At 40.6% G+C, this 27,893-nt stretch overlaps 1 protein-coding gene across 1 annotated transcript in view; it reads left to right on the top strand.

The window, feature by feature from the left end:
* The window catches only part of LOC146817397 (dynein axonemal heavy chain 5-like), a 1,608,734-nt gene that overhangs the window by 1,141,346 nt on the left and 439,495 nt on the right, over positions 1 to 27,893 (top strand). Inside the window, exons 73-74 of the mRNA XM_085609634.1 lie at positions 8,072 to 8,223; positions 9,505 to 9,671. Of these exons, the coding sequence (XP_085465760.1) occupies positions 8,072 to 8,223; positions 9,505 to 9,671 (319 nt within the window). The remainder of the gene's footprint in view (positions 1 to 8,071; positions 8,224 to 9,504; positions 9,672 to 27,893) is intronic.

Below are 27,893 nucleotides of genomic sequence, written 5' to 3' on the forward strand. Positions count from 1 at the left end.
CACTACTCACAACACCAATAAGAACCAGGATAAAGCTGAAAGTCCACATACCCTACTTCTAGAGCCTACACCATGTCCACAACTATCTCCAGAACCATTCCTTGATGCCTGTTATACAGAAAATAAGGAAATCACAGATGATGGCAACAGATTCACAGATGGTCACATTCCCCTGCAAATTACTGACCCCATATCTCATAAGAATAATGTTTGCATGACCTTAAGGACGGGACAAGTCCTTTTAATCTTTCATTGACAGTTTCCTAAAAACATTACTGGCTTACAGTTAGCACTATGAACAGTCAGCCACCTGGAAGTATTCCAGCTGTTCTACACAAAAAAAGTTCCACACCTGGATAACACTGCTGGTAACATAAATAGTGACAGCCTACACTCACAAACAATCCTTGAGGCCCCTTTATTTCATACACATACATCATTGAGATTGAGCCCGACTCCTAATCTTTCTACCTAGACAACAAAAATACCATCTTCCAAAGCAACTTGAGAGCGTCTTTCTCCCTTCTGAGTGAGTGCTTTAAGAATATGTATCTCCCTGAAGTGCACCTGCAGATCCAGTAAAAACAAAGGGACAGATGGCCCCAAGTCAACTTAAGATCAGTCTGTCTAAGCAAAATTGCAACTATCAACATGATGAAAGATCTGCTAAATACTCCCAAAACTGCTTAACTGATTGTGCTAATGAACTGTAGATCTGTAATCACCAATAGCACGAGCTATCTCAGATTCTTTAAACAACCCTCACCCGTCTCACTCTCTCTGAGATGCTGCTCACCCCAGCATCCCAGCTTATAACTGACATCCTACTTTCAAATAGATTCATTATTCTACTCTACATAAAGACGACCTGTAAAGACGGGAGTACAATCATTTAAAGAGCACCTTAATTGCAGCATCATGAACATTCAACTCTTCGGCTCATTTGAATGCCTCTTCACCAGTAAGGATTAAAAGATCAACATTTGCATCATCTACCACACACCAGTTAATAATAATGCTTTAATTGATTATTTTGCCAATTTATGGCTGACCAACTCCTCTTTACTCATGATAACCGATTTATCAGTGTTTGGCACAATAAAAATCACAAGACCACCAGTTGATTGAAAAACTTTCTGGAGGAGAACTGTTGTCTAAAACTGAAAGATTCACACACAATAAAGGATGACCATGTCATTGCCAAGCAAGGGGTGGTACAAAAGTTGGACCCTCTGTCAATATATTGGTATGGCCAGTTCTACCTCCCTTTTCTTGTTCAGTGTACTTCTACAAATAGAACTGCACCCAGAAAAATTCTGATGAACACATGACATTTCAAGGACAAAAATCATCCAACATTACTAACATGATTGCCTACTTAAAGACCACTCAAACTACTGACTCTGACTTTGGCCTTCTTACTCAAGATTACAATTGCAGCCTTAAATGCATACAACTATATCTGCTCTTGCTAAAATAAAAAGAGCAAGGAAAACTTCCCTTTGGTACTCTCACCAACCAACCACGCAAAGGCAAAGTATGAGAGCATTGGAAATGAAAATAGAGGAAGCACCCTCACATATTACTTAAAAGCAAAGTAAGGTATGTTAGAAAATGTCCTTAAAAGCTTTTAGGCATTCTAAAGCAACATTCCTCCGCTTCAACATACTAGCTCAATCTGGGTGTTATGAATAAATCACAACACTCAGGAAAAAGATGGACACTGACCAATTAATGAAGAAAATCTACCAACTAGCACACCAAGGGACCTCTCAGCAAACTAGCACACTTTTCTCTGGTCACCCTTCAAATTGTTGAGACTTCTCTTCAATGCCCTGCTGCCCCCCTCCTCCCCCGCAGTCACATGGACCCTGTCACAAAAGCAAAGTGACCAGGGATCTTGGAAGGCCCCATCCTCTACGGTCCTAGATTCCAAATCAAGTGGGATGACTTTGTGTGTCTGCAGTTGGACCGACTTGCCAGACACCTCCCAGAAGTGAGTCAAGCCCAGAAACCCATGCTTGTGGCCCAGGCAGAGATTTTTCCCTGAACCTGACAGAACCCAGATTCCGCCCGCAGATCAGCACATGTTTTGTGCTCCAGTGGAGCCCAAGCACAAGTCTACACGTGTTTCAACTCCTGCGAAATTATTGTGAGTTTTGGAAATCCCACGTGGCAGTGGCCATCTTGGGCATGGCTCTATGTATAAACCACACCCATACTCACACTCACCACAACCACTTGACTTAGGAACTCTAAAGAAGGACAAACCTGTTTCTAGTTGCGCTCTAGTTCAGATTTGGGTAATTTCTCGACTTTACTCAACTCTTTGGGTTTGGCATCTGCTAGACCGTTCTTCAGTGCAGCTTCCCTGTTTGGGACATCATCAAGAATCCTAAAGCAACACAAAGAACAAGAGGAGAGTTAGTACAGCCCACTGCATAGATTAGTGAAGACATCAGCTCAGGTACCTCGTACCCCACTATGTCTAGTATTTCATGTGTTTACTAATCTGTTGTGGTACTTAACTAATCAGTACATAACAGACTCATCCAAGTCTCACAGTATAAAACCTTTTCAGCACATTGCTAGGTAATTAACCTGTTTAGATATTGGTTGGATGTTTAGTCCTTCAGTGCTTGAAAACCAATGACAAAATAGACAGGGATGCTGTAAGCAGTCAGATGCAAAATGACTGTTTGCTATATATCATAACTATGTGATCTCTGTATAAGAACAAATGATGCTTAGCAGCAGAAAATATTGAACCTTACCTGTGAAGTAACAGCAAGCATTTTACATTGAACCTCCTATAGATCATCCAAACACATGATCCTGGGTTCAGCTACTTCAAAAGAAACTGATGTACAGCCATACTGTGCAGCATCAAGCTCTTCAGAGATTTCCCATTCATAATTCTCCAACTCAGTGCCACCCTCTCAATGCCAACAACAACCACAGTAACAGTGCTTGCAGTGGTCTTACCAGAGTAGACAAGTTGGAATATTTTCCTCTACCACAAAAGTAATTTCAGGGATATATGGTTAGTATTCTAGGACTTGACTAAGGCATTAAATAAATATCTCATGACCAATCCTTTGCAGTATTCAGATGGTGCCATCCCTCCATATATGGATAAAGTCACAGGATGCCTTCATAACTCTCTTGCTAAATTGCATCACCATTTCTTTACAGAGGGGTAGAGTACATGACCCTCTCAAAATTGGCCATGTACTTCCTCTAATTCAGAATGCTGATGCCAGACCCTACCAAAAGGAACATTCCCAACCCATCACTAATCCATCACTTGCCTCTCCATCCGACAGAAATACTGGAAAAATGTTTTCCCATCCAACTCAACAAGCACATCAACATCAACCAACTCTTTTTACCTTTTTAGTCAGGATTTAGATATAGTTACAGTTCTGAAACACACCTCCTGACATAGACAACCTTTTCAACTCCTTGACAATGGAAAAACGTCTTCTAGTACTACTGGACATATCCCAAACTTTTGATATCATTTATTAAGTTAGCCTCCTCATTTTCGTTCAGAGTGTATAGGAGTCAGAGATGTTTTTCTGACCTAACTGGTTCTAGTCCTACCTCATATACCATTTTTTTCAAGTGAAATTTGGTACCTCAGCCTCATAATTCACTCCCTTGTCTTTTAGTGTGCCAGAGGGCACCATATTGGCACCTATCACAACCTTAGTGTTGAACCTCTAGGGGAACACACATCAAAAAAATGTGTTTCCTTAACATTACATAGATGTGACACTCAGTTACATCTGGAAATGTACTGCCAACCCTAACCACAAGCGTATCTGAAATACATATCTAGTTGAAAAAGGATCACTGGCAGAATATCGACCTGCCACAATATCGAGGTAAAAATATCGAGTGACAGAATATCGACTTCCTATCTACAAACAGGTAAGTACAAAAATATTGAATCCTAAATATCGTTGTTAATAATATAGTTCGCTAAAATATCAACTTGTTTAAATGTTTTAAAAGTAATATAAATTAATTAAATAGTAAAACATACTTAAAAATATTTAAAAAACGTTAACGTTAATGAAAAATAAATGTAATGTAAAAAAATAATGTATTTTTTATATATTAACTTAATAATAATAAAAAATCATTAATATTTTTAATTATAAAATGTTAAAAACATAATTTAAAATATAATTACATAGATATATAAATAAACCTATGATATAAATATAAAAATAAATTATATGTAATAACTTGAAACATTTAAATAAAAAAAATATATATTTTACACTACATTAAACATAAAAATACTGAAAACATTGCATAGCGTAAGGGATAAAATTACTATTCCCACTCCAGCGAATGGTACAGTAAGGAAAGTGTTGGATTGTGGGTGGATAAAAATTACTATTCCCACTCCAGAGAGTGGAACAGTGGAGAAAGTGTTGGCTAGTCGATGGGTAAAAATTACTATTCCCACTCCAGGGAGTGCAACAGTAGGGAAAGTGTTGGATAGCGGGAGGGTAAAAATTACTATTCCCACTCCAGTAAGTTTAACAGTAGGGAAAGTGTTGGATAGTGGGTGGGTAAAAATTACTATTCCCACTCCAGTGAGTGCTACAGTAGGGAAAGTGTTGGATAGCGGGAGGGTAAAAACTACTATTCCCACTCCAGTGAGTGCAACTGTAGGGAAAGTGTTGGATAGCGGGTGGGTAAAAATGATTATTCCCACTCCAGTAAGTGCAACAGTAGGGAAAGTGTTGGATAGCGGGAAGGTAAAAATTACTATTCCCACTCCACTAAATGTAACAGTAGGGAAAGTGTTGGATAGCGGGAGGGTAAAAATTACTATTCTCACTCCAGTGACTGCAGTAGGGAAAGTGTTGGATAGCGGGAGGGTAAAAACTACTATTCCCACTCCAGTGAGTGCAACTGTAGGGAAAGTATTGGATAGCGGGTGGGTAAAAATTATTATTTCCACTCCAGTAAGTGCAACAGTAGGGAAAGTGTTGGATAGCGGGAGGGTAAAAATTACTATTCCCACTCCAGCGAATGCAACAGTAGGGAAAGTGTTGGATAGCGGGTGGGAATGATTTAATATTCCCACTCCACCAAGTGTAACAGTAGGGAAAGTGTTGGATAGCATAGGGGAATGATTTAGTATACCCACTCCTGCAATATAATTAACATTAATTAACATGTAATTATTTTTTCAAAATTAATTTACCTCCCACCATTTTCCCTTCTAAACGTCACCTACAATATTGTAAAAAAATAATACATTAACATAATTAATTAACTAATACCAATTAACAATAAAATTAATAACCATCAAATCTAAATTAATTCACACATTTAACACAATAAAATAACTTTTAATAAATATAATATAAAAAATAATAAAAATTACATTAAAACTAAATTACTTCCTACCCTACTTCCCTATCAACCCTGAACCCACTCCTAAAAAAAAGTACACAATTATCATATTTATAATTTAATTATTAATTATTAATATCTAATTAATTACTAATAAAAAAGTTACACAATTATCATAACTACCAATTAATTATTAATTGTTATTAATCAATTCATAATTAATTGATAATAAATTAATTAACTTAATTAACAATATAAATGATTAAATACTAAATTATTAATTAATAAAATAGTTAATTAATGAATTTCAATTAAATTACTTCCCACCCTATTCCCCTATAAACCACAACCCGCTGCAGAATTAAATTACGCAAAAACTAATTAACATATCATTAATTAATTCTAAATAATTCTTAAAAAATATATTATAATTAAATGACTTCCCACCGTATTCCCCTATAAACCCACAACCCGCTACGGAATTAAATTACGCAAAAGTGAATTAACATAAAATTCATTACTTTTAAAAAATTCAAACATACATTACAAAAACAATACATACTTTTAACACATATACTAACACTTAAAACACACACAAAAAATCAATATTTTTAACAACTATGGGTCTGCCCGCCACCCTAGCCGTGCAGGTACCGGCCGCCAGTGGTGCGGCGGTCCCGCAGCGCTAATTAGGATGCGACCTTCTCCTGGCGGTCGCATCCCGCATATTTTGCATTGTGGCAGGCGGTACTGTAAGCAGCACCCGCCACAATATAATATAAGCATGTTGTGCATTGACATGCACAACGTGACAGGCACCGCGCGGTGCCTGCCAGCTTGTGTATGCCAATGTTGGTGGGTACCCCAGGTACCCCCCAGTGCAACCCCCGGGGGCCCGTAACGGGCCTCAACAGTGAATTCCCACATGCCTTTCCATGGTGGAGTCTCTAAGTTTAAAGGAGAAAGCACTTTAGCACTGATTAAAGGTGTTGAAAGTGCAGAGTCCTAAAAGCCAAAACAAACGGGTTCAGAAGAAAGGAGGGGTCAATTCTACCAGTTTTGGGGTGACCCTGCAGAGAGGGCCAAGTTTAGCATATATTGTAAGTATTGCTGTGTAATTTAGAATTAACTGCACTGTGTGCAATGTCAGCTTTCTGAATACAGCTGAGTTAGCACACATACAATGAAGGGTCTGGTCATCTCCACACAGACAGTGCTTGTTATAAGTGTCATTGATAACACACTATAATGACAAAGATGTTATGTGCATTGCACTCACCTCTATACCTTGATGTTGTAATTTTTTGCTTGGAAGTCAAGGATTCATGAAGCAAGCACTGATGCTTCAGAACTAAATAAAGCTCTTTGTAAGACTCCAGATCCATAAAAAGTTTAAACCTCTTGTGTTCAGTTTTGATTTCTTCATTTTTGTGTATATTATGTCCTGTAGGATTTAGTTTGTTGCCCCTCCTCAGAATCTCTCCTCAGCTCCATGAGCAAGTCACAAATACTTCAAAGAAAAAGAAAGAAAAAAGAGAAGGAAAGAAAAGGAAGAAAGAAAGTGACAACTTGCAAAGCTATCTTTTGAATTATCACAAACATATGTTATTTTCATCAATGAAATATATAAAATGTTCATTATAATCTACCACTGGATCTGGTTTCTCTAAGAACTCTTGTGTTTACTTATCAGTTGGTTTTCAAAAAGTTTTCTACAGTGAGTTTTTAAACCCCCAGCATATTAGCTAAGGATCCTGTGTATTCATGCCCATTGGGAGAGTGCTGTGCAAATGGGACTTAAAACAGCTTTGTGATTATGAAGGCTTTTGTATCTGAATTTTTCTATCTTGCCTTAATCTAGAGAGTATACATTTAAACTTGTTATGGGGTAATCCTATAATTTATGTACATACACAGCTATATAGAGAGTGAGCTATGAATGAGTCACTCACCAGTAGCATGTAGTGTACGAAACAAAAACAATTGCATTCATACATACATATCATAACGTTTAGAATCTACAACTGAGAGTCTCAGTTTATAAAGATTTTATAACAAAAACAGCTATAGTTTACTTCCATTTCCAGTAATAGCATTTCAGAAAATATTATGTATAGAACTAGAGCTACACAACATTACTATACACACATGAAGTGATACTTTGACATAATCCTTCTATCATTATTATTTAGAGTGCCAACATAAGGCAACATGATTTCTGGCCCCAATTCCTGCCTTCTAAGCACTTGGACGAACTGCCTTTAATAAGCACGTCTAGAGATCTGAGTCTTACTGTTAGCTCTTTTTAGATGTGCATTAAAGAAGTGAATGGAAATATTTTTTTATCATGTGTGCAGTTAATAGTTGTTTAAACTATTGTAAATGGCTTTTGAAGAAGAACAATGGCAAAAGATAATTAAAGAATGTATAACAACAAGTAGTTTGAATGCACGAACCATGGTAGAGTGTTCTACAGACTGGTATCCAGTAAATTAAACATTAAAATAAAAAAAATGTGTCTTTGTCCCCTTTTCCACCATCACACTTCCTTACCCACAATATGTGGGAGCTGTGTTTTAATCTTTAAATAAACGTAAAATTCACAGGTAAATTTACGCTAGCCAATTTCAGCTACTCCTGACACTTAAGATTTGCATTGATTTTTGTTTATTTGATTTATTTTCTTTAGGAAAGGATTCGACATATGAACAACCATGAAGTCCAGGGACAAACTAACAAGGTTTTCCTGGGACCCGGAACTTTGTACAGTTTCTTTGACAGATTCAAATATATTTATTGTAAAAAGCAGGCTGAGCAAGAAGAAACAGAGAGAGGGTTGAAGTAGGTGACATTTATTTCCCCCATCAACAGATGTGGAAAGGTGAATGCAACAAAATAATAGCAGAGCCCTAAATATTATGTTTGTTTTGTAAGTTCTGTGTCAACTGAGAGCGAGTGGAATTTCACCCAAGGTTTTGCTAAAGTTTGAGTGAGATTGTACGTGTACACAACCTACAAACGACATGCACCACCTTTCTGAAGAGGGCATGTGAATTCTGTGATAGCACCATTCTTTAGGGAAACCTTGGCCCCTTCCAACAGAGGTGCAGCCACCAACACACCTCAACCGAAATAACTAACAGAACATCAAAAGCTGCTGCATGTACAAATCACATTTTCAATCAAGCAGCCCCAAAAGTAGGAGCAGGCAACAAAATTATAGAAGGGCTTTTAAGAAAATTGACATGTTATAGTCAATTATACATTTACAGCAGCTAGCCTCTCACACTGAAAAGGAGACAGGTGATACATGTAGTATTCATAATTAGCAAATATGACCCAGAAGACTGATATTTTCAGTCTTAAACTATCTTCTGAGTTTCCCACCCACGTACCAATATGTTATAACAGAATCTGTGCAGAGAGGATGGTATACTGAATGTGGTAAAAAAAAATAATAATAACTTCCCACCCTATTGGGCATATTATGATTTTACTAAGATACTTTTCAACAACTTGAAAAACGTAAGCATTTCAATTCAGGAATGAAACAGTATGTCCTGCAATTGCCTTCATGATTACATTTGCCATTGAAATTCAGTAATAATGTATGATATTCAAATGTCTCACTCACTGTGGTGTATAGAGAAGAAACTTGTGCATATAGTATAGAAGATGTTTGCTCTTTTAACAACCTTAATAGAATCAAGGAGGAACAAACAGGTAAGAGGAACCTCCATTTTTGTGGAAACCTGCTTTGACACGCTCACAATGACATTACTATTCTCATATGTAGGAACATCAACATAATTATTCACAATGTATTCGATAACCTCTGATCCAACTCCACTTGCACAGACATAGTGCAGAGAGCAAGCATAGGGAACATGAATCATATTGTGAAGTGAGATAAGGTCATGGCCAAAATATTGATGAAGAGTTGCAGAAGAGCAAATACATGGCCAGCAAGGCTATGGGATAAACAACATTTTGATTTGGCTGCACCTGGTTCATGGCTAGTTGTGAGTTATTCTAAATGAAAAGTGAGGTAACCATTTTCTTCATACTATTGCCACAATATTGCTATAGAGATTTTTCAATCATGAACTTTCTTTCTATCAGGAAGGTGTTAGAAACCCTTGCTCAAACCAGAATAGATGCAAAGGCGACTCAAAAAAAGATCAGCATAATCAGCCAAGAACATGAGGAATCAAAGGTCACTGTGTCAACGACCTTCAATCAGCTGATTGCCAAAGCTTCCTCTTTGGAGAGACTGAAGGCAGAACTAGGTGAGAATTTTTCTACATTATCTTTTAATATTTTCCTATTGCTCAATTCGCAAGAATAAATATGGACCACTTCTCATAAAGGAGTAAAAGATGTATTCAGCGGTTTTGGTCTTCTGATTAGTAATGCCTTATGGCTCTCAAAATGTTTCATTCTATCATTCTATGTATTTAGGCGCATGTGTGTGTGCTCGCGCGTGTGTGTGTGTGTGTGTGCATGTGCATACCTAGCTACACAGCAGTGGATTTCTGTACATTGGCTGGAAGAGCATATAAAAGAGGCATGTTATGGTATAGAAATAAAAACATACAAGTGTGGTTTATGGGGAAAAGGGATTAGCTTGGGGTTAATCACTTCAGGGAACTATTTTTTATTTTAATTTTATTTATTTTAGGAGTTTTATATGGCGCTGGCACGACCCAAGGGGTATCAGAGCGCTTTACAGCAACTTATACAACAGAGTCTTGAACAGTTAACAGTACATTAGTAATAAGAGATACTAGATAGAGTCCAATTCAGTATCATGAGGTGAAGGCTTCCGTTCAGTCAGAGTGCAGAAGTTTGGTTGAGGAAACATAGAGCGGCTATTGCCCTGGGGGATAGAGATGACAGTTGAGGAGAAATTCTTTTAGTAGTCTCTTGAAGCTTGTAAAGGAGGGGTTGGTACTGACATGTATTGGGAGAGAGTTCCAGATTCTAGGGACATTGCGTAAGAAAGAGTGTGAGAGGGTTTTTTGTTTGTGTCTTTTGGTGGGGATGAGCAGGAGCGTATTGGAGCTTCTTAGGTTTCTTGATGGACCTGCTTTGCTAGTTCGGCTGCAAGGTAGTCTGGTTTTCCAGTGTGTAGAGCTTTGTGGGTAAGACAGGCCATTTTAAAACAACATTGTGCTTCGATTGGAAGCCACTTTAAGTTTTGTAGCGTGGGGGTGATGTGGTCATGTTTCTTAGCTCCTGTGACCATTTGTGCTGCTGCATTGAGGGTGGCTGTCATGGGGGCTATGTGTGCTTTGGGTGCTCCAGTGAGTGGCAAGGGTTCTAAATATAATTTTGTGACTTGATTTAGGGACTATGATTACATTGAGTTACTTTCAATTTAAGACCTTACTCCCATAATATTAAAACCTGATTTGAAGTTTGCATTGGTGATGATTTGGCTTCCAATCCTGGCCATTTGTTTGGCACCCAAAAGATTGATGTTTGATCTAAGAAATACTTATTTCCACTTATGCTTATGAAAGTTTAAGCTTTATGATTTGCAGAAGCATGGATGGCAGCAGATGTGAGTAAGAAATATAAATATTACAAGGGGCTGGTGCCGTGACGCTCAGGCAATCCCTATGTTCATATTCATTTTTGGAGTTCGTCTACGAGGAAGATGGCTTATTGATGTTATATTATAACTGTAGTAGCAGAGCAGTGAACAGATTGTCTTCATTGGCCTATGGAGGATAAGTGTTTTTTAATGGCTTAGATTTCAGGTGAATGAGTTCCACGATTGAGCTTTGAGAACTGAGAAATCATTGCATCTATCCAAATTTGTTCTACCTAGCTGTTACACTAGGTCTCCCTTCGTCTAGTATGAGAGAGAGTGGCTGTAGTGATCACATTTATCATTCAAGTTAGGTTTCCTCTAGCCCTCTGCAGGGGTTCTGTGCAAGATTGTTACCTTAATATGTTTCACCACTTAAAGCCAATGCATATACCAAACCTTCAGTAGCCCAAGGCTGTTTTGTACTTGATTTTTGCATGACTGCTTTTTGGGGCTGTAGATTCAGATTACTGGTGACTTGGGCTCAACACACTGAGTTGTCCAACCTTGCAGACATGGTCACTTAGGACCTGGGGCGTAAGACAGGCATACCATAGCTAATTTGATATGTTGTAACATCCTGTCTGAAAACTTTGCCCCATTGACGGAATATTATAAACATATTATTGCGTAAAAAATATTTGTGACCATGTGAACATATCTGAATCTTTCTATATAGGATAATGTTGGCCATGGGGGTCACATGTTGTTTGTAATATATAGCGCTTGCCCCATAAGCATTTTAAATGTTTTTGGGGTTGTATCTCAGACATAGAAGATGCTACGATCATATGGCTTTCTCTGTACTTCCTAATTTCTTACATGTAAATAAAATAACTATTCTTTGTAGAAGATGTATCTCTGACTGAACACTGAACTGACAACTTTATTGTCTGTATTTACATGTATCCTACAATTTCTGAGTTACTAACACTCTATCACCTTTTGGAGTAAGCCTTGTCTGATCTCACATTCTAGTGTTGGATAGTTAAGAGAACAAAGAAAGCAACTTGGTTATCTAATTGGAATACAATAGTATATATGACTTGAACACCTTTAATAAAAGACACTGCTCTTCACAGATATCTGCCCGTGATTACTAACTGCCCAAGGAACACGGAAAAGGCATCACAACAGTATATGGAATGGTTGTTGCAGTGTATCAATAATGAAATGCACCAGTACTTTTTAAGAAACATATTATAAAGACAAAAAAAACTGAAATGGGCAAGAAGTTCCATTATTTCGCCATTCCTCATGCAATTACACAATAATGTTGTGTCCTATACCCACAGTCTACTACTTCAGTAGCCTAGCGGTAATGCGTCCAGACTGGAACTGCAATAAATGCACTTTAAGTATAAATCCGATATGCTTCTCTTTCATTTAATATCTTATTTTCGATATGTGACTGAAGGTAGATTCTCCGGCCTATCAATCGAAGGACAATTTTTACTTTTAACAACAGCCTCCTAATCCCCTCATATGTTTTCAAGATTGCCCCAGAGGTTTTGTAAGTCCAAGTCCTTTAGGATTTATGGTATGCACAGACCAAAGAAAGTTATTAGCTTCTGATCTACCAGAAGAACATTTAGTTCAAAATCACAAAAAGAGCATTTCTCTCAATACAGAACAGTTTTAGGTGCTATAACCTTTTCTAAGACCATACACTTAGCTCTGTGTCCCGTGTTGCCATTTGTATTGCATGCAAAGCAATAGCTCCCATCTTCATTGCCCTTAACTCATATGCAAAGGCTGTAGCCTTAGGGAAACACACTGAACCTGATAAAGAGGCACTGTTCAAATAACTTAGGTAAGGTCCCTGTTCTAATGTAAATCTGGTAATCGTTAACTTTAATTCTAATATTGGTTTACCCAAGACAAGCACTTTAGATTCTGTAATGTCTTTCAGCAGCACCTTTGCTTGACAGGTTAATCCAGACTATGTCACAAATTAAAATGTACACTTTCTCATTCTTGCAAGAATACCTGCACCTTATTTGTACAATAAAAGTGTGGCTGGTGAATCTTTTGGAATAAACATATCCATATACGAATAAATTCAGAACCATTTCGAAGTTGTTAACATAATAATTCAAAGGTACTGGCACTAACCCTACAATGAATGAGTCCTGAACTGTCAGACTCCAGAAATGCAATAAACGGTAGCAGTTTCCAAGATGAGCATATTTCTGGAAGATCTGTACATGTAAATGTTTGTTCCATCATGCTCATCTAGGGTGAAATCCCTGCCTTTATTAGGGAGGAACAATTATCAATTTCCTGCCATTCCTGGATTCTAAATAGCAGTGACTTCTCCGAAATTTCCCCATGGCATCTAAAAGGGAAAACGTCCTGTAAGTGGCAGGTTTCATTTTTTCCTGCTTTATATAAGCCATAACAATGTCAGCATAGTGACACCGGCCATTAAAACAGAAGTGACCAAGAGACCTAGATCAGATTTGAAATGGCCAGGTGAAATTCAGTCTGGACCAGGAGCTGTATTACAAAAATGCCCTGGGGCACAACGGGCATTTGCACATGCTTCTTGCTCCCCTGGGGGACTTTGGTATTATAGAAAGGGCTGCAGATATTTTGCAGCCTCTTCTATAATTCAGATTGTACTGGTACACATTTTGAACCGGAGTGATCAGGGGATGACGTTCCCTCATTTGCATGCATTTGTGGTCCCATGCAGTGCAGCCCCATTCAAATGAGGGAACACTTTGCTACTGCGCCCACTACGTATTACAAAGACATGCACAGAGGGAAAGAAGCTAGCGGGAGGTGCACTGACTGCGCTAAACCTGATGCGGCGTGCAGTCAGTGGATCCTCCCAGAGAGTGACTTGGTTTGGAGTAAGAGGTGTGCTAGGACATACCCATGCATTTCTGCATGGGTGGGTGCATTCACGTAGGAAAGTGAAGTATAATGCAGTGAGGCTGGTTAGGCATGACTATCACAATATCACAAAGAGAGCACTGGCACTGGGGCCTGATTAGCAGGCTCCAGTGCACTTTCAGAGTCATAACCATCAGCTTTGGAAAAAAAAGTGTGGGGTGACCATACAAAGAGGGCACTTCCCTACAGTCACATACTGCACCAGTCTGTACGTGGATCTCTCTTCTCGCCTTGAAAACCGTCACGTTTGTCATCTGCAGTGAAAGGCAGACCAGTAGTTTTAAACAACATGTCCCCATTTCACTAACACGCTATTCCCAGGAACAGTGCATTCACTTTAAAAGGGCTCAACATTCCCGCTTTCTCCTCTCACCACACCCAATTAAAGGCCACGCAATATGCCCTGTTTGTAAAATGGGGTCATGTGCTTGTCTGGATATCTGCCTGAGTATCATCATTAGAATATATATGTAAGGGCCATGAAACAGAAAAAATGTTCTCTCCATTTTTCCCCAAATATTGAGTTGTGCGGAAGGGAACATTTGTCTCTTTGTCACTAGACTACAAAAAACATGATGCGCTTTAACTTTAATGTCCAGTTTTACATTTTCTCACTGGTACAAAAGTCTCTGTTTGTAAAACAGCAATTTGGCTTCCAATTCGGCTTTTTACAATCCTATAGTTGAGGCTTTTATCACTTTTTAAGTCACCCACCCTTATGTCAAAATTCGAGTCAGACTACCGCTTTCATCTAGTGCTTTTGACCTTTCAAATGTATCAGAAACAGCGTTCCTTAAGCACCACTAAGCTTTTTCCATTATACTCTTATATACTGTCAACATTACCATTGGACCAAAATGGTTTTGGTATAGTGTTTTGGTCACAGAATCCGTGGTCTTGACCACAGAAAATGGAACATTGGTTTAAAGCTCCATTTAACAGCCATCCTGATCAATGTTTCAGTAACCTAATGGCTAGCAAGATTCAAATCCTAGCTCACCATTGGTTGACCTTTGCTAGAGAAGAAAAGTTCATCATCACTTTCTATTGTAGGGAGTACTTTTTAATCCTGAAGAAGAGACCCTATTAAGCCCTAATCAAAACATGCTAAAAAATACTATTTTGGTCTGTTATATTGAAATTTGGATACATTTGCAAATAATTTATCTGTGAAAACATCAAAAATGAATATGCTGCATTGGCTTTTTTCTGATATGTTGAACGAGGATCCGTGACCATGCCAGGAATTCTACAAAGCATATCGTTTAGTATGAACTCTAATACTGCACCAATATATTTGGTGTGAAATAGCTTGAGTTGCTTATGTTATCAGGAGATGAAAGCTGATTGGATAATCAAAGTAACTTTTACTTTCTGTAATATGTTAGAGAGTATTATTCTCATGTAAACTAAATAATATTTATTTTTCTGATGTTAGACTGGCCCTGTAAATGAAATATATCATATATAAATTAAAAATGATCAAGTGAGTATTAAGTAACAGTTGCCCCATCCTCCAGAGCTGCACAGAGCAGTCTGCCACCTTCCCCCAGAAACCTTGAGAGAAATCAGTGTTCAGACCCCCTAAACAAATTCTCTGTGTGATACAGCACAGGAACTGTATTTGGATTACTACACAGCATCTGCCATAAACGTTAATGGAATTATATTCACAGCACATCCCTATGCTTAATGACAATTATTCTTTGGTGCTGACTAGAAGTATGTGAAGTTGAAAGGTTCAAAGCTCAAGATTTTGCAGCGTCACAAATGTAACCACCTTTGCAGAGGGCAAAGATGGCTAAGTTAAAAAAAAAAAATACAGGTATGGGCGAGAAAGGTGCAGTGCGGCTCTGCGATGGTTTCTGCTGCTGCACAGCATCACACTGATAGAGCATTTCTTTGTAGAGGCTTACAGCAGTCGCTCAGTGTGCATTCCAGTTCCTGGTGCCCTAAGGCAGCAGTTGAGTTTTCTTGCTGTCACTCAGTCCTAGAAAAGCCCTGAGTGACATCCAGCTGCAGTAAATAGCTTCGGTAAAAGGAACATTTCCCCCAGGTGAAGTCCAGAAACTTTGCCCTGCTTCCCAAACAGTGAAGTTTCCTTACTTGTGGGAAAAAATTAAATAAAAGTATTTGGGAATTGTCAGGAGAGAGGGACAGAGTATGGAGGTGATGTATCATTTACTCTTGTAAATTCAAGAGTAGCAAATTGGGCACACTGTATTTAGATGCGAGGGCATTTAATACACTGGGGAAAAAAGGTGCAAGAAGAATGGAAGCTGGGTATTATTGCAAGTTGAGATTGGTGAATTGAAAACAAGAAAATGTTGGTCATAATACTTATAATCACTTTTCTTCATTTTCCCTTTTTAATTTTCATCTTTTAAGGCTAGTATCTTAAAAATGTTTTGATTTGGAGTTTACATTCTTTATTCAGTATTGATTTTTGAGCTGTTGTCCTTTTGTACCCCTCTAACATTTCACAGTTTTGTTTCTTTAAATCATTTTTATTGGTGTTTTTAGTAAATGAACAGTGCATACTGTACAAATATTTATATAATATGTGGATAATGCTACATATGCAACAATCGAACATAAAAAATATACTATGCAAATCATGTGCAAAGGAGTAATGTGATGCCCTATGAGTGTAACCCAATGATATTTGTGACTGAGCAAGAGTTGGGGTAATATGAGCTGAGGGTAGGCAAAAGGCTGCCCTCTAGTGCCAAGATAGATTGAATACAACTTCCAAGGGTGGGCAAAAGGGAAATAGTGAACTGGACTGGAGGGCAGGAAGGAGTGGTCTAGGACACAAATAAGTTGTACATACAATCCAAAGGTAAATAACCTGTCACTTTGAGTGTCTGCAAGATAGGTGGTTGGAATACAGTTGATTCCCTAAAAACACCCAGGAATACCTGAGATTGTAATACAACAATTGGTGCAGGGGGATTAAGTAGATGCGTTCTTGTCACTGGGCATATTAATCAAATCAGAGCAGATGGTGTCCCTGGGTGTTTGGACAAAGTTTTGTTTTAAGAAAATCAGGAGACAGAAATAGCACAAATTAAATATTGTGGCACACAAATATTGTGAGGCTCAAAATTCATTGACAAGAATATTGTTTTTGTAATATCGGTGTAAATAATATCGATGTTTTAATATATTTTTCACTTATATAGTGGTTAAAAATATTGTTTTTTAATTATTTTAATTTGTTTTAGTTGATGTGTTAATTTTATGTGTTTATCTAAATGTTATCACCTGATTTTAAAAATGAAGCTTATCATTTAAGTGATTTAAAATGTTGTATTATTTTTTAAGACTAATTTAAAAGCTTTATGGTGGGTTGTTGGATTTGTATGGGGATAGGGTGGGAAGTTAATTAGGCAATAAATAATTAAGAATTATTTAAAACACTTTATTTGATTATATGATTGATATTTATTGTGTATTTTATGTAATACTGGTTTATCTTTGTTATGTTATTTGCCAACTGTTAGGTTTGTAGGGGTATAGGGTGGGAAGTTAATTGAGTAATTATTATTTAACAATTCATTATTGCCAGGCCACGCCCCCTATTAATTAACTGTTAATAATAATTTCATTGATATTGAATTATGTAATATATAGAATACTTATATATTTTACTTATATTTTAGTTGTGAAGTGGGCTGCTAGATCTGTAGGGTGGGAAGGTGATTTAGTCATATTTAATTAGCAATTTATTATTAATTGTTAATTATTTAATTGATTTTTAATTATGTCAAATATGTAATTCTGATGTATTTTTCATATATTATTGCTACCCAATTCTAGGTTTCTAGGGATATAGGGTAAGAAGTTAATGAACTAATTATTAATTACCTATCACTTTTCATTCGTAAATACATTTTTGATTGAATTTTAAACGTGTACATTGTGAAATACCGTTTTAATTTCATTTTATTTTTGTTATGCATGTTTATAGAGGTGAGAAGGTAATTAAGAAATTGTTAATTATTCATTGTTGATTATTTTATTTATTTTAAATATGTAAGTTATGGACCAGTTATATGTTTTAGGTATACTTCAAGTGTGTGATGCTAGGTTTGTAGGGGTACAGGTTGAGGAGTTAATTAATTAGTAATTAAATAAAAATGATTTGTTAATTGGTCATTCTTTTTTTAATAGTAATTATGTAAGTTCATTGAGTTCCGCCCGCCTCATTAGGAAGCGACCGAATGCTGTTCAGTTGCATTCAGACATTTCCCTATGGGAGCATGCATTACGGCCATAACCCGGCCGTAATACATACTCCCATAGGGAAATAGGAGGTGTTGTTCATCCCTGCACCCCGTGGCTGGCACCTCAACGTGCCTGCCACAAGGAGCAGTGATCAACAGGGGGGTACCATAGGTGCCCCCTCAGCCTCCAACTGAAAGCCGCAGACACAAGGGGGCCCTGTCGGGGGCCTCCAACACGCTCTCTGACATGACAGGCCAGCATGGAAACCCAAGCTGGAAACCGTGCATCATAATTCCAAGGGCGGAAAGACCCGCCCTTTGAGATTACGAGCCGGTTGTGACTGGCCAACGGGCCTCTTGAGCCCATCGGAAGCCAGCTAGAATGGCCAGTCAGATTCAATTTTGAGCAGTTGATACATAATAAGCCGGTCGGAATTAAAATAAACTATGGGGGTTGGAAAGCCTCCATCGTAATAGACCCCATTGTTTTTTCATGCGTTTTTTTTTTTTTCATTAGGAGTTTAATATTTTTTTTACATTTATGGGGTTACTCATAATGTAATGTGTTTGAAGTGTTTCCCTACTCTTGCTTAAACTGCGGTAGGAATAGTAAAATGTACCTCTTCAACATTTTCCCTACTGTTGCGCTGTTTGTAGTGGGACTAGTACATTTTACCCCTCTGAAATCCAACTCTTTGCCTACTGTTGTGCAGACCGAAGTGGGAATAGTAAATGTCACTCCTCCAAAGTCCAACGCTTCCCTACTGTTGCTTAGACTAAATAGGAATAAAAAATGTCACCCAATCGAAGTCCAACACTTTCCCTATTATTGAGGTGACTTGAGTAGGAATAGTACATCTAACCCCTCCAAAATCCAACACTTTCTCTACTGTTGCATAAAATAAAGAGGGAATCGTATATATATAATATTGTTAGACTCCAATAGTTTCCATAATATTGGTTAAAAAGATTTTATAGCATTGTTTTTGTATTATTTGTTCTGTTTTAAATACATTTTAATATGTATGCTGTTTTTTGTAAATATTTAATATTTCATTTATTATCTGTATACATTAATATATTTTTTTCTTATTCAATTGTAATTTTTAAGGGTTTTATTGTGTATGTATATATATTGAACACATCCCGAATTTGCAGTCAACAAAAAGGTCGGGCACAGACTCCATATTAATACTTGCTTTTATTTCCTTTGTATGTCCATATTACGCGTTTCGGCCGCTTTCGCAGCCTTGATCACATGTGCACTACGTTTCTATCGCGTCTTTTTATGTAAATTTTTTACAGTTGTTTTACATCAAACACGTGATTTTGACTACTAGGCAGTTGGCTGTGGATATGGTAGAAAGGCAGCCTGACCATCTAGGCTTGTTCTATCATCATGCCTAATCACCAAGCACATACTCTATTGCCTTATGTGATGTTGATACAATATACTTATTCCTTACTGCTTAGTTCACATTATAACCTTCTTATTACCAAGATTATAATTGTATATTACATTATGTAAAAAGTATGTTTAAATGTGTTTCCTGGTAGTATTCTAAAACAATGATTAGAATTACTGCAACAAACTAGGCAAAATAAATACATGAAGATATATACATGATATACACAATATATATACACAATGCAGAGAAAATAGACGCACGCTCAGGACACCATCAGCTGTGCAAAATGTTCACTGTATAGCCTCATGGCGCTTTTCGATCATCCACGCAGTCTTTTTTTTTTGTGAATCTGTTTTTATTGGAATTTATGATTAGTACATTAGATGACACATGAAATAGCAAGCAGTATTGGGCGTTACAGTTGACATATAAATCTCAGTATAGTCAAATAGCTCATTTATAGCTCACTTAGAGGGCCACGCACAAGATGGTCAAGCATGTGGCTAACACATAGATGCTTGGCTTGCTCCGGAAGACCAATGGAAAGGGACAGAGAGAGAGGGAGGGCATGAGGGCATGATAGTCACATCGTAGTTCGCAAACTGAGAGTCCTCCGGAGCACAAATGCTCGCGAATGTCTGTTGATGCACACATGTACGTGTATTGTCTCATAAAGCCGGCAGGAGCACTGGCATTTAGTGGCAGTTGGGTGTCAATAAATATTCACTGTTAACAACAGAAACTGGGAAACCGTGCATACAAAAGTAAGGATAAAGAGAAAGGAAAAAAGGGAGTGCGTATTGTATGCAAACAAACATATAGTCCATAACTCCCCCCTTCTTGCGCCTGTTTATGGCATAACTCGCAGCTCGCATGGCTGACAGTGTCCGATTGTTACCCCATGATCATCCACGCAGTCTTGATCACATGTGATCTCCGGGGTGAATGTTCACCCACTTTTAAAGTTGGGAGAGGCATTCAACAGGTCTGCGTGTTGGCCCCTTTACTGTTCTCACTTTTTATTAATTGGGTCACCAGGCATTCTATACCAGTGTTGTTATACACCAACAATACTGTATTGTTATCTAGGACCCCGTTTGGAATACAGAACCTTATGAGTTCTTTTGGGGAGTTCATGGCATCTAAAAAAAAATCTGATCAATAAACCCAAAACCTTCTCAATAATTTGTGGGCATAAACCAAATAATGTAGATCCTTTTTTATTGGTAATACTGCAATCACCAGAGTTAATTATTTCTGTGTTCTGGGTGTGCTAATGGTTCCTGGGCTCAACAGATTTTATATGCCAAAGCTAAAATCAGCAGAAATTCCCATGGGATATTTAGGTTTTCATCTAAGCTGGGTATTCGGCCCATTAAAGAGATGTTGGAGATATATAAGGCAGAGCGGTGGCTACTGATACCTATGGGGCCGGCCTATGGGGCCATACTTCCTGCAAGCCACTGGAAATTGAGGTGACTTGTTTTTTAAAGCGTTTACTTTGTTTACCTGCTTCTGCCTCAACCTTGATTGCCCATCGAGGTTGGCTTACAGTATTTGAAGGACCTACTTTTAGTAAGACATTTGATACTGTGGTTCTCCATATGATCTAAAGATGAAACCAGTTTAACTAAATCAATTATTTCAGTTGTTGAACATTAAATAATATATCACGTATACCCTGGCTATTTTATATACATTCTTCTTTTAGCACTTTATTTAAATTGTCAGTGAGGTCAAATCCCCTTCAGGTGCTATGACTTACCAAGAAATCCATTAAAGATAAATTTTTTCAGAATAGATCAGAATATCGAATGGGCATTGAGATGAAGAAATAGACGGCAGCCTTTTATATGTCTCTTTCTCTTGAGGAGGGTTGTCAAAAATATTTATCCTGTGTTACTAACAGCCAACATCGTTTTGTTCGGACAAGGTTAAGGTTCTGTACTGTGCACCATCTGGTTGCTTTCCCTTCTATGAAGTCCTGACCCCCAGTTTCGACCCCTTGCTCATGTAATGGTACGAGTAAAAAAAGCACGCTGCACTTTGTGTTGTTGTGCAATCTATATTTGTAATACAGGCGCTACTATCTTAAACCAATTTTTGTTGTGCAGAATATTAGAACTCACAAAGTTGCCTTGAAGTTTTTGTTTGCACTAAATGACCACTTAGTGTGTTTTAATGTTGCCCTTTTTATCTTGACGGCCATTAACTTGAGGAAAAGTGTCATGTTTTAGATATCCTTTTGGTTATTGGAATATTCTAACAACTAATGATGGTCTATTTATCATGTGTATTAAACAGATTTGTTTTAACGTTGTTTTTATCATATGTTTCTATGCACTTTTATGGTTGTTTTTAACTTCCCGAATAAAGGTTTTGAACCGAACCGTCAGGTTCCTGTCTGTTAATGATTGCCTCAAGTATGCCATCACCAGTATTTTGCAAGTGGCAAAAGCAAACTCACAAGCACACCACATGCGCACTCATGATAATTTATATTCACTAACTCACACTCAATCTCAACTACTCACGCCTACTCAACAATTCTCACTCACTTTCACACATTTATTCTCACTCTTTTCCACTCAATCTTACACACACTCACACATTGTCACTCATTTTTACATTGAGCAACTCACAGATACTCACCCACACTGTCTTGCACTCACTCTTACTCTCACTCTATCATCTCACTTACCCTGACTCTCACATACTCACTTACTGACATGTAGGGCCCGATTTCGATATCAGGCGGTCGGACTGCCACCTGCTGTTGTGGCGGCCAGGAGACCGCCTGACAAGCAGTCAGCGGTCTGACCACCTAATTACAATATGATTGCTATGGTGGTGGTCGGAAAGTGCACTTTAACTCTGTGTCTTGTGCTGCGGCCCAGGAAAAGAGCAGCAGCACAAACCGCAGTATTGAAGTGCACTTCCTACAAATCCATGCACCCTGTGCCAGGCACCATGTAGTGCCTGGCACTTGGTGCATGGATGTGTGTGAGGGCACTGCATGTACCCCAGGGCCACTCTGCAGTGGCCCACGAGGCGCGGGGGCCCTGTTTGGGGCTCCGAAAGTTTGGTTCTAACTGCCTTTTTCATGGCGGTCAGACTGCCATGAAAAGACCGTTGGAAAGGGACATCGTAATCCCAACGACTGTGCCTCGACACCTCCATTCGGGACTATGATTCTGACCACTGCCTCCTCTGGATCAGTAGATCCTGGCGGAGGTGGTGGTCTTCCCCCACCCACCTCTGCGGTCCGACTACCTGCATTGTAATGCGCTGGTCAGACCGATAGCCTGTTTGTCTGGCGGACCGCCACCGACGGCCTGTATCATAATCAGGACCTTAATCTCATTTATGGCCACTCTTGTCACTGACTGTCACTTTTGCTCACTTACACACATGCTTTGACATAAGCACTACCTCTCTCACATAAACATGCTCTCACTTGCAAGCATGCACACAACATACATTTAAAAACATTCTTTACTTACCTGATGTTCAGTTTTTATTATATACAATTATACAATTAACGTAATAAAAAAAAGAACTATAAAGGAGGATGAGGCTGCCCATTACTTCTTGGCCCTGCTATGTGATAGAGACATCTAGCTGCAGATTCCTTGACTTAGAATTATCTCCAGACATCAGACTGGATCCGGAAATCTTTCATGAGAAGTACCCCTGTGTACCAGAAGGTGGTGTCGTTTGGCTCCGCGTGGCATAGTTTGGCTCTGCATAGTGTCGTCCATGCCAGAAATTACGTTTTCGTGCCTATCTAGGCGGCACCCCGGAATGCTGACTTCAGTTCTTTTCTTTCTGCGCAAGTCAGCTCAGATCCGGGAAGAGCAACCCCTTAGTTGGTTTTTGACTAGGCCTTTTTGATGTTTTGTCAGGAATATCATCAAAGAAGGCCGTCTTCGAGCCCTACAGTGCCTGGCACCAACAGATGTTGGTGATGGACCCGCACCTTGTTCGCCTATGTTGCCTCAAATGAGACCATGACCCGGAGTCCTGTCTTGACGGACGTACCATGCATCCGAAGGCTTTGAGGGAGCAATCCCTCAAGCTCCTGGCAGCTCCTCATGCGATACCGCTTCGCTTGAGTTCCTGGTCGAGAGGAAGGTCCCGGGAGTAGTTGTGGAGTCCCAGGTCATCGACCCACTACAAAGTCATCGAGCCATTCACGTAAGTCTTGGTCCCACAAAAAGAAAAAGAAGTTGAAGCGTGCTTCAACTTTACTTCATCCATTGGCTGACGAAATGAGGGAGCATCCCTCGAGGCCTGGCTTGGCGGTTGAGCCAGCGGCTGGGCTGACTCTGTGCCTCCCCACATTACCGGGAGTCGTAGTGACCCCTGCTCAAATTCAGAAGTTTTATGAGGCCACGCGCCTCATATTTGAGCAGAACATTCCCTGTGGAGCGCCTTCCCTCCCACGGGTTCGGGAAGGGCCCTTATGGCGGCTCCAATGCAAGTCAGGCCCCAAGGATCCACAGGTGGATCTGGATGGCCATCGGTCGTGCCATTTTGGTCTTCCCAGATGCCGATCCCAAGGCCGATGCTCCAGATGCTGCTGGCACCCACCAGAGGCCCCATCCTCATTCTTATCCCTGACTCTGACACAGAGCCGAAGGGGCGTTGTCCGATGCTGGCGCTGTCTGGAGCCATGCCTTTCAGGCCAGAGAAGAATTGGAGGGGTCACTGGACCCTGAAGAATACCAGCCTTATAACTCTTTGTCCTGGTGTGAGCATCTGGGTGAGGCCAATGGACTGGGCATTTCTTCAGATACTGGAATGCTTTCTCCCGAGGCTACGGAGGAGGGAGCTTCATTCGCTATGGTAGTGGAGAAGGCAGCTGAGATTCTGGACCATGATCTGCCTTCGTTGAAAGTCAAGACTAATGTCTTGATGTAAGTGCTTCAACTGGGAGTGTCCCCTTCTGAACCACTTCTCCCATTCAGTGAATCATTTACTGATGTCCTGTTTGAGACCTGGTCCAAGCCCAACACAAAGGATCCTGTGAACAGGACAATTGCCCGCCACCACGGGCCCTCTTCAGGGGACCCCAAATTCTTTACAGAACACCCTATTCTGGAGAGCTTGGTGGTCCAACCCTCCACTTCGCACATAAATCCTGGCACATTCCCAACCACATCCCCAGATCGGCAATCCAAGAGGCTAGACAATTTAGTCATTTTGTTCCAATAGCCTGGCATTGCAGGCGGTGGACACTGCATGCCTTTTGGGCTGCTACAATCACACCCTGTAGGTTACGGTTGCTCAGGTGCTGTCAACGGTCCGGGACTAGGACCTGGTCATGCTTTCCCAGGCTGTTGCATGGGAGGGATGCAGCTTAGTTTACCATTAGATGTGGACTAGACACCATCGGCTCACTAGGTAGAGCAGTTTTGTCGCACGTGACCTTTGGTCACCACTCCTGTTTGAGGACTACTGGCTTTTCTGGGGATGAAATCACTCATGGACATGCCCTTTGATGGCTCTGGTCTCTTCAGAAACAAGCAAGTTCGGCACTGGAGCGCTTTAAGGATAGCAGGGCTACAGCCAGGTCCTTGGGCCTTTCCATGGACCCCTCATCATCCTCAATCTGCCTTTCGCTCCATCTGTGGCAGTGGAAGGGCCGCATCTCTACCTGCCCAGTCACCAGGGCATGCAAGCCTAATAGCCTTTGCAAAGCCGTGCTCTTACTGGTCCCGTGGGTCGAGTAGTCAGCAGTCGGGTCAGTCCACCAACCCCACTCCCCAGCAGCAGCAGCAGCCTCCAAACTCTCTAAGTCTGACTGTCTACCATCATAGGCACACAATGGGCAACATGATTTGCCATCACCTGCCGCACTGGTGGTCCATAGCCTCAGACAGGTGGGTTTTGCAGATCGCCCAATGGAGCTACTATTTCCCCTTCGAGAATACTCCTCCTTCCATGTCAAGTACTTCCAGCAGACTGATGGAGGACCATCTATCTCTTCCCGGCCAGAAAGTGACTACTCTTTTTGCCAAAGGAGCCACAGACACCAGAAGCAGGTCCTGTCTGTTATTCCCGCTACTTTCCGGTGCTCAAGAAAGGCAGAGGCCTTTGTCCTGTCCTAAATTTGCACTCTCTCAACTTCTTCCTTAAGAAGGAGAAGTTCAAAATGCTTACGCTTGCTCTGGTCCTATCTGTCCTGGACCCAGGAGATTGGATGGTAGTGTTGGATTTGCAGGACGCCTATTTCCATATTCCCGGCCTGCCTGCCCACAGGCATTACCTGCAGTTCATGGTGGGCCATGAGCACTTTCAGTTCGCTGTTCTACCTTTTGGCCTTACCAACGCCCCTCTGGTGTTAACCAAGGTGATGGCGGTGGTTGCAGCACATGTGCAGAGATCAGGGGTGCTAGTCTTCCCCTCTCTCGATGACCGGCTGTTGAAGGCAGGCTCGCCCCAGGCTGTCGTCTCCCACCTCCAGACTACGGCGGACCGCCTGCATTCACTGGGGTACAAAAGGGGGTGGTGATGGATGGAGCATCAGAACCAATCAAACACTCACACCCAGTCAACAGATCTGGGTTTGATCCATCACCGTTCTTTAGCCCACTCTGCCACCCCAGTTCAGACATGGCCATATGCAAATCAGTCTGACCCTGTGCCTTATGGGAACAGTCCAGCCCGAACTGCCAAGCCATGCCTTCCCTGGACCGGAAACAAGCTTCCTAGGACCGGTTTCTGGCATTTCAGCCGTCTTCAGCCAGGCTTGCTTGAATCCAGTGGCAAAGTGAGCAAGGGACTCACGTCTGAGCATACCCTGCCAACTTATGGCAAACAAAGCGGTACAAAAGGGGATGGTGATGGATGGAGCATCAGAACCAATCAAACACTCACACCCAGTCAACAGATCTGGGTTTGATCCATCACCGTTCTTTTTGCATTTGTCACCCCGAGTGGGACGGGTATGCTCAGACGTGAGTCCCGTGCTCTCCATGCCATTGGAATCAAGCTATCCTGGCTGACGAGGGCTGAAAGCCCGAAACCGGTCCTAGGATGCTTGCTTCCAGTCCAGGGAGGACTTGGCTTGGCAGTTCGGGCTGGACTGTTCCCATGGGGCACAGGGTCAAGACTGATTTGCATATGGCTGGGTTCAAATTGGAATGGCATGGTGAGCAAAAAAACGATGGATTTAGGCCCAGATCTCTGTACTGGGGTGAATGTATGACATTGTTCTGCATTCTGTCCATCAACTGTTGTTTTTGCATTTGTCACCCCGAGTGGGACGGGTATGCTCAGATGTGAGTCACGTGCTCTCCATGCCACTGGGATCAAGCTATCCTGGCTAACGAGGGCTGAAAGCCCGAAACCAGTCCTAGGATGCTTGATTCCAGTCCAGGGAGGACCTGGCTTGGCAGTTCGGGCTGGACTGTTCCCATGGGGCACAGGGTCAAGACTGATTTGCATATGGCTGGGTTCAAACTGGAATGGCATGGTGAGCAAAAAAACGATGGCTTTAGGCCCAGATCTCTGTACTGGGGTGAATGCATGACATTGTTCTGCATTCTGTCCATCAACTGTTGTTTTTGCATTCACTGGGGTTCACTATCAATGTGTTGAAGTCACACCTGACTCCCTCTCAGACGCTTCCATTCATCGCAGCTTTCTGAACACAGTGCAGTTTTAGGCCTATCCTCCCGAACGGCGAGTCCAGGATATTCAGAAATGATACCGATGTTTCAGCCTCTATCCTGGATTTCTATGTGATAGACTCTGAGGCTGCTGGGCCTCATTGCCTCCTTCATCCTGCTAGTGACACATGCCTGTTGACATATGCAGGCTCTGCAGTGGGATCTGAAGTTCCAATGGGCACAGCATCAGGGGAATCTCTCCAACATGGTCCAGATCTCTGAGAGAACTGTGAAAAATGTGCATTGGTGGTGCCGATTGGGTCATCGGCATGCCCCTCTCCCTTCCCCAACCAGATCTCACAGTAGTGACAGATGCTTCCCTCCTGGGATGGGGCGGCCATCTGAGAGGGGTGGAAATCAGAGGTCTCTGGCCTCCGATGGAATCTGGACTCCACATCAACCTCTTGGAGCTCCAAGCAATCTTATTGCCATTGAAAGTGTTTCTACCCTCCTTCCAGGGAAGGCTGGGTCAGGTGTTCACCACCGCGATGTAGTACTATACCAAACAAGGTGGTGTGGGGTCGCGCACCCTTTGTCTAGAGGCCCTTAGTCTCTGGACATGGTTGGAACAGCAGGGCATATCCCTGGTGGTTCAACATCTGACGGGTTCTCTGAATGCCATAGTGGACGAACTCAGCTGATGATGCCTCGTGGATCAAAAATGCCGTCTTCATCCGGAGGTGGGACAAGGTCTCTTTCA

This window comes from Triturus cristatus, chromosome 6 (assembly GCF_964204655.1).
Source record: "Triturus cristatus chromosome 6, aTriCri1.1, whole genome shotgun sequence".
NCBI classification, from domain to species: domain Eukaryota; kingdom Metazoa; phylum Chordata; class Amphibia; order Caudata; family Salamandridae; genus Triturus; species Triturus cristatus.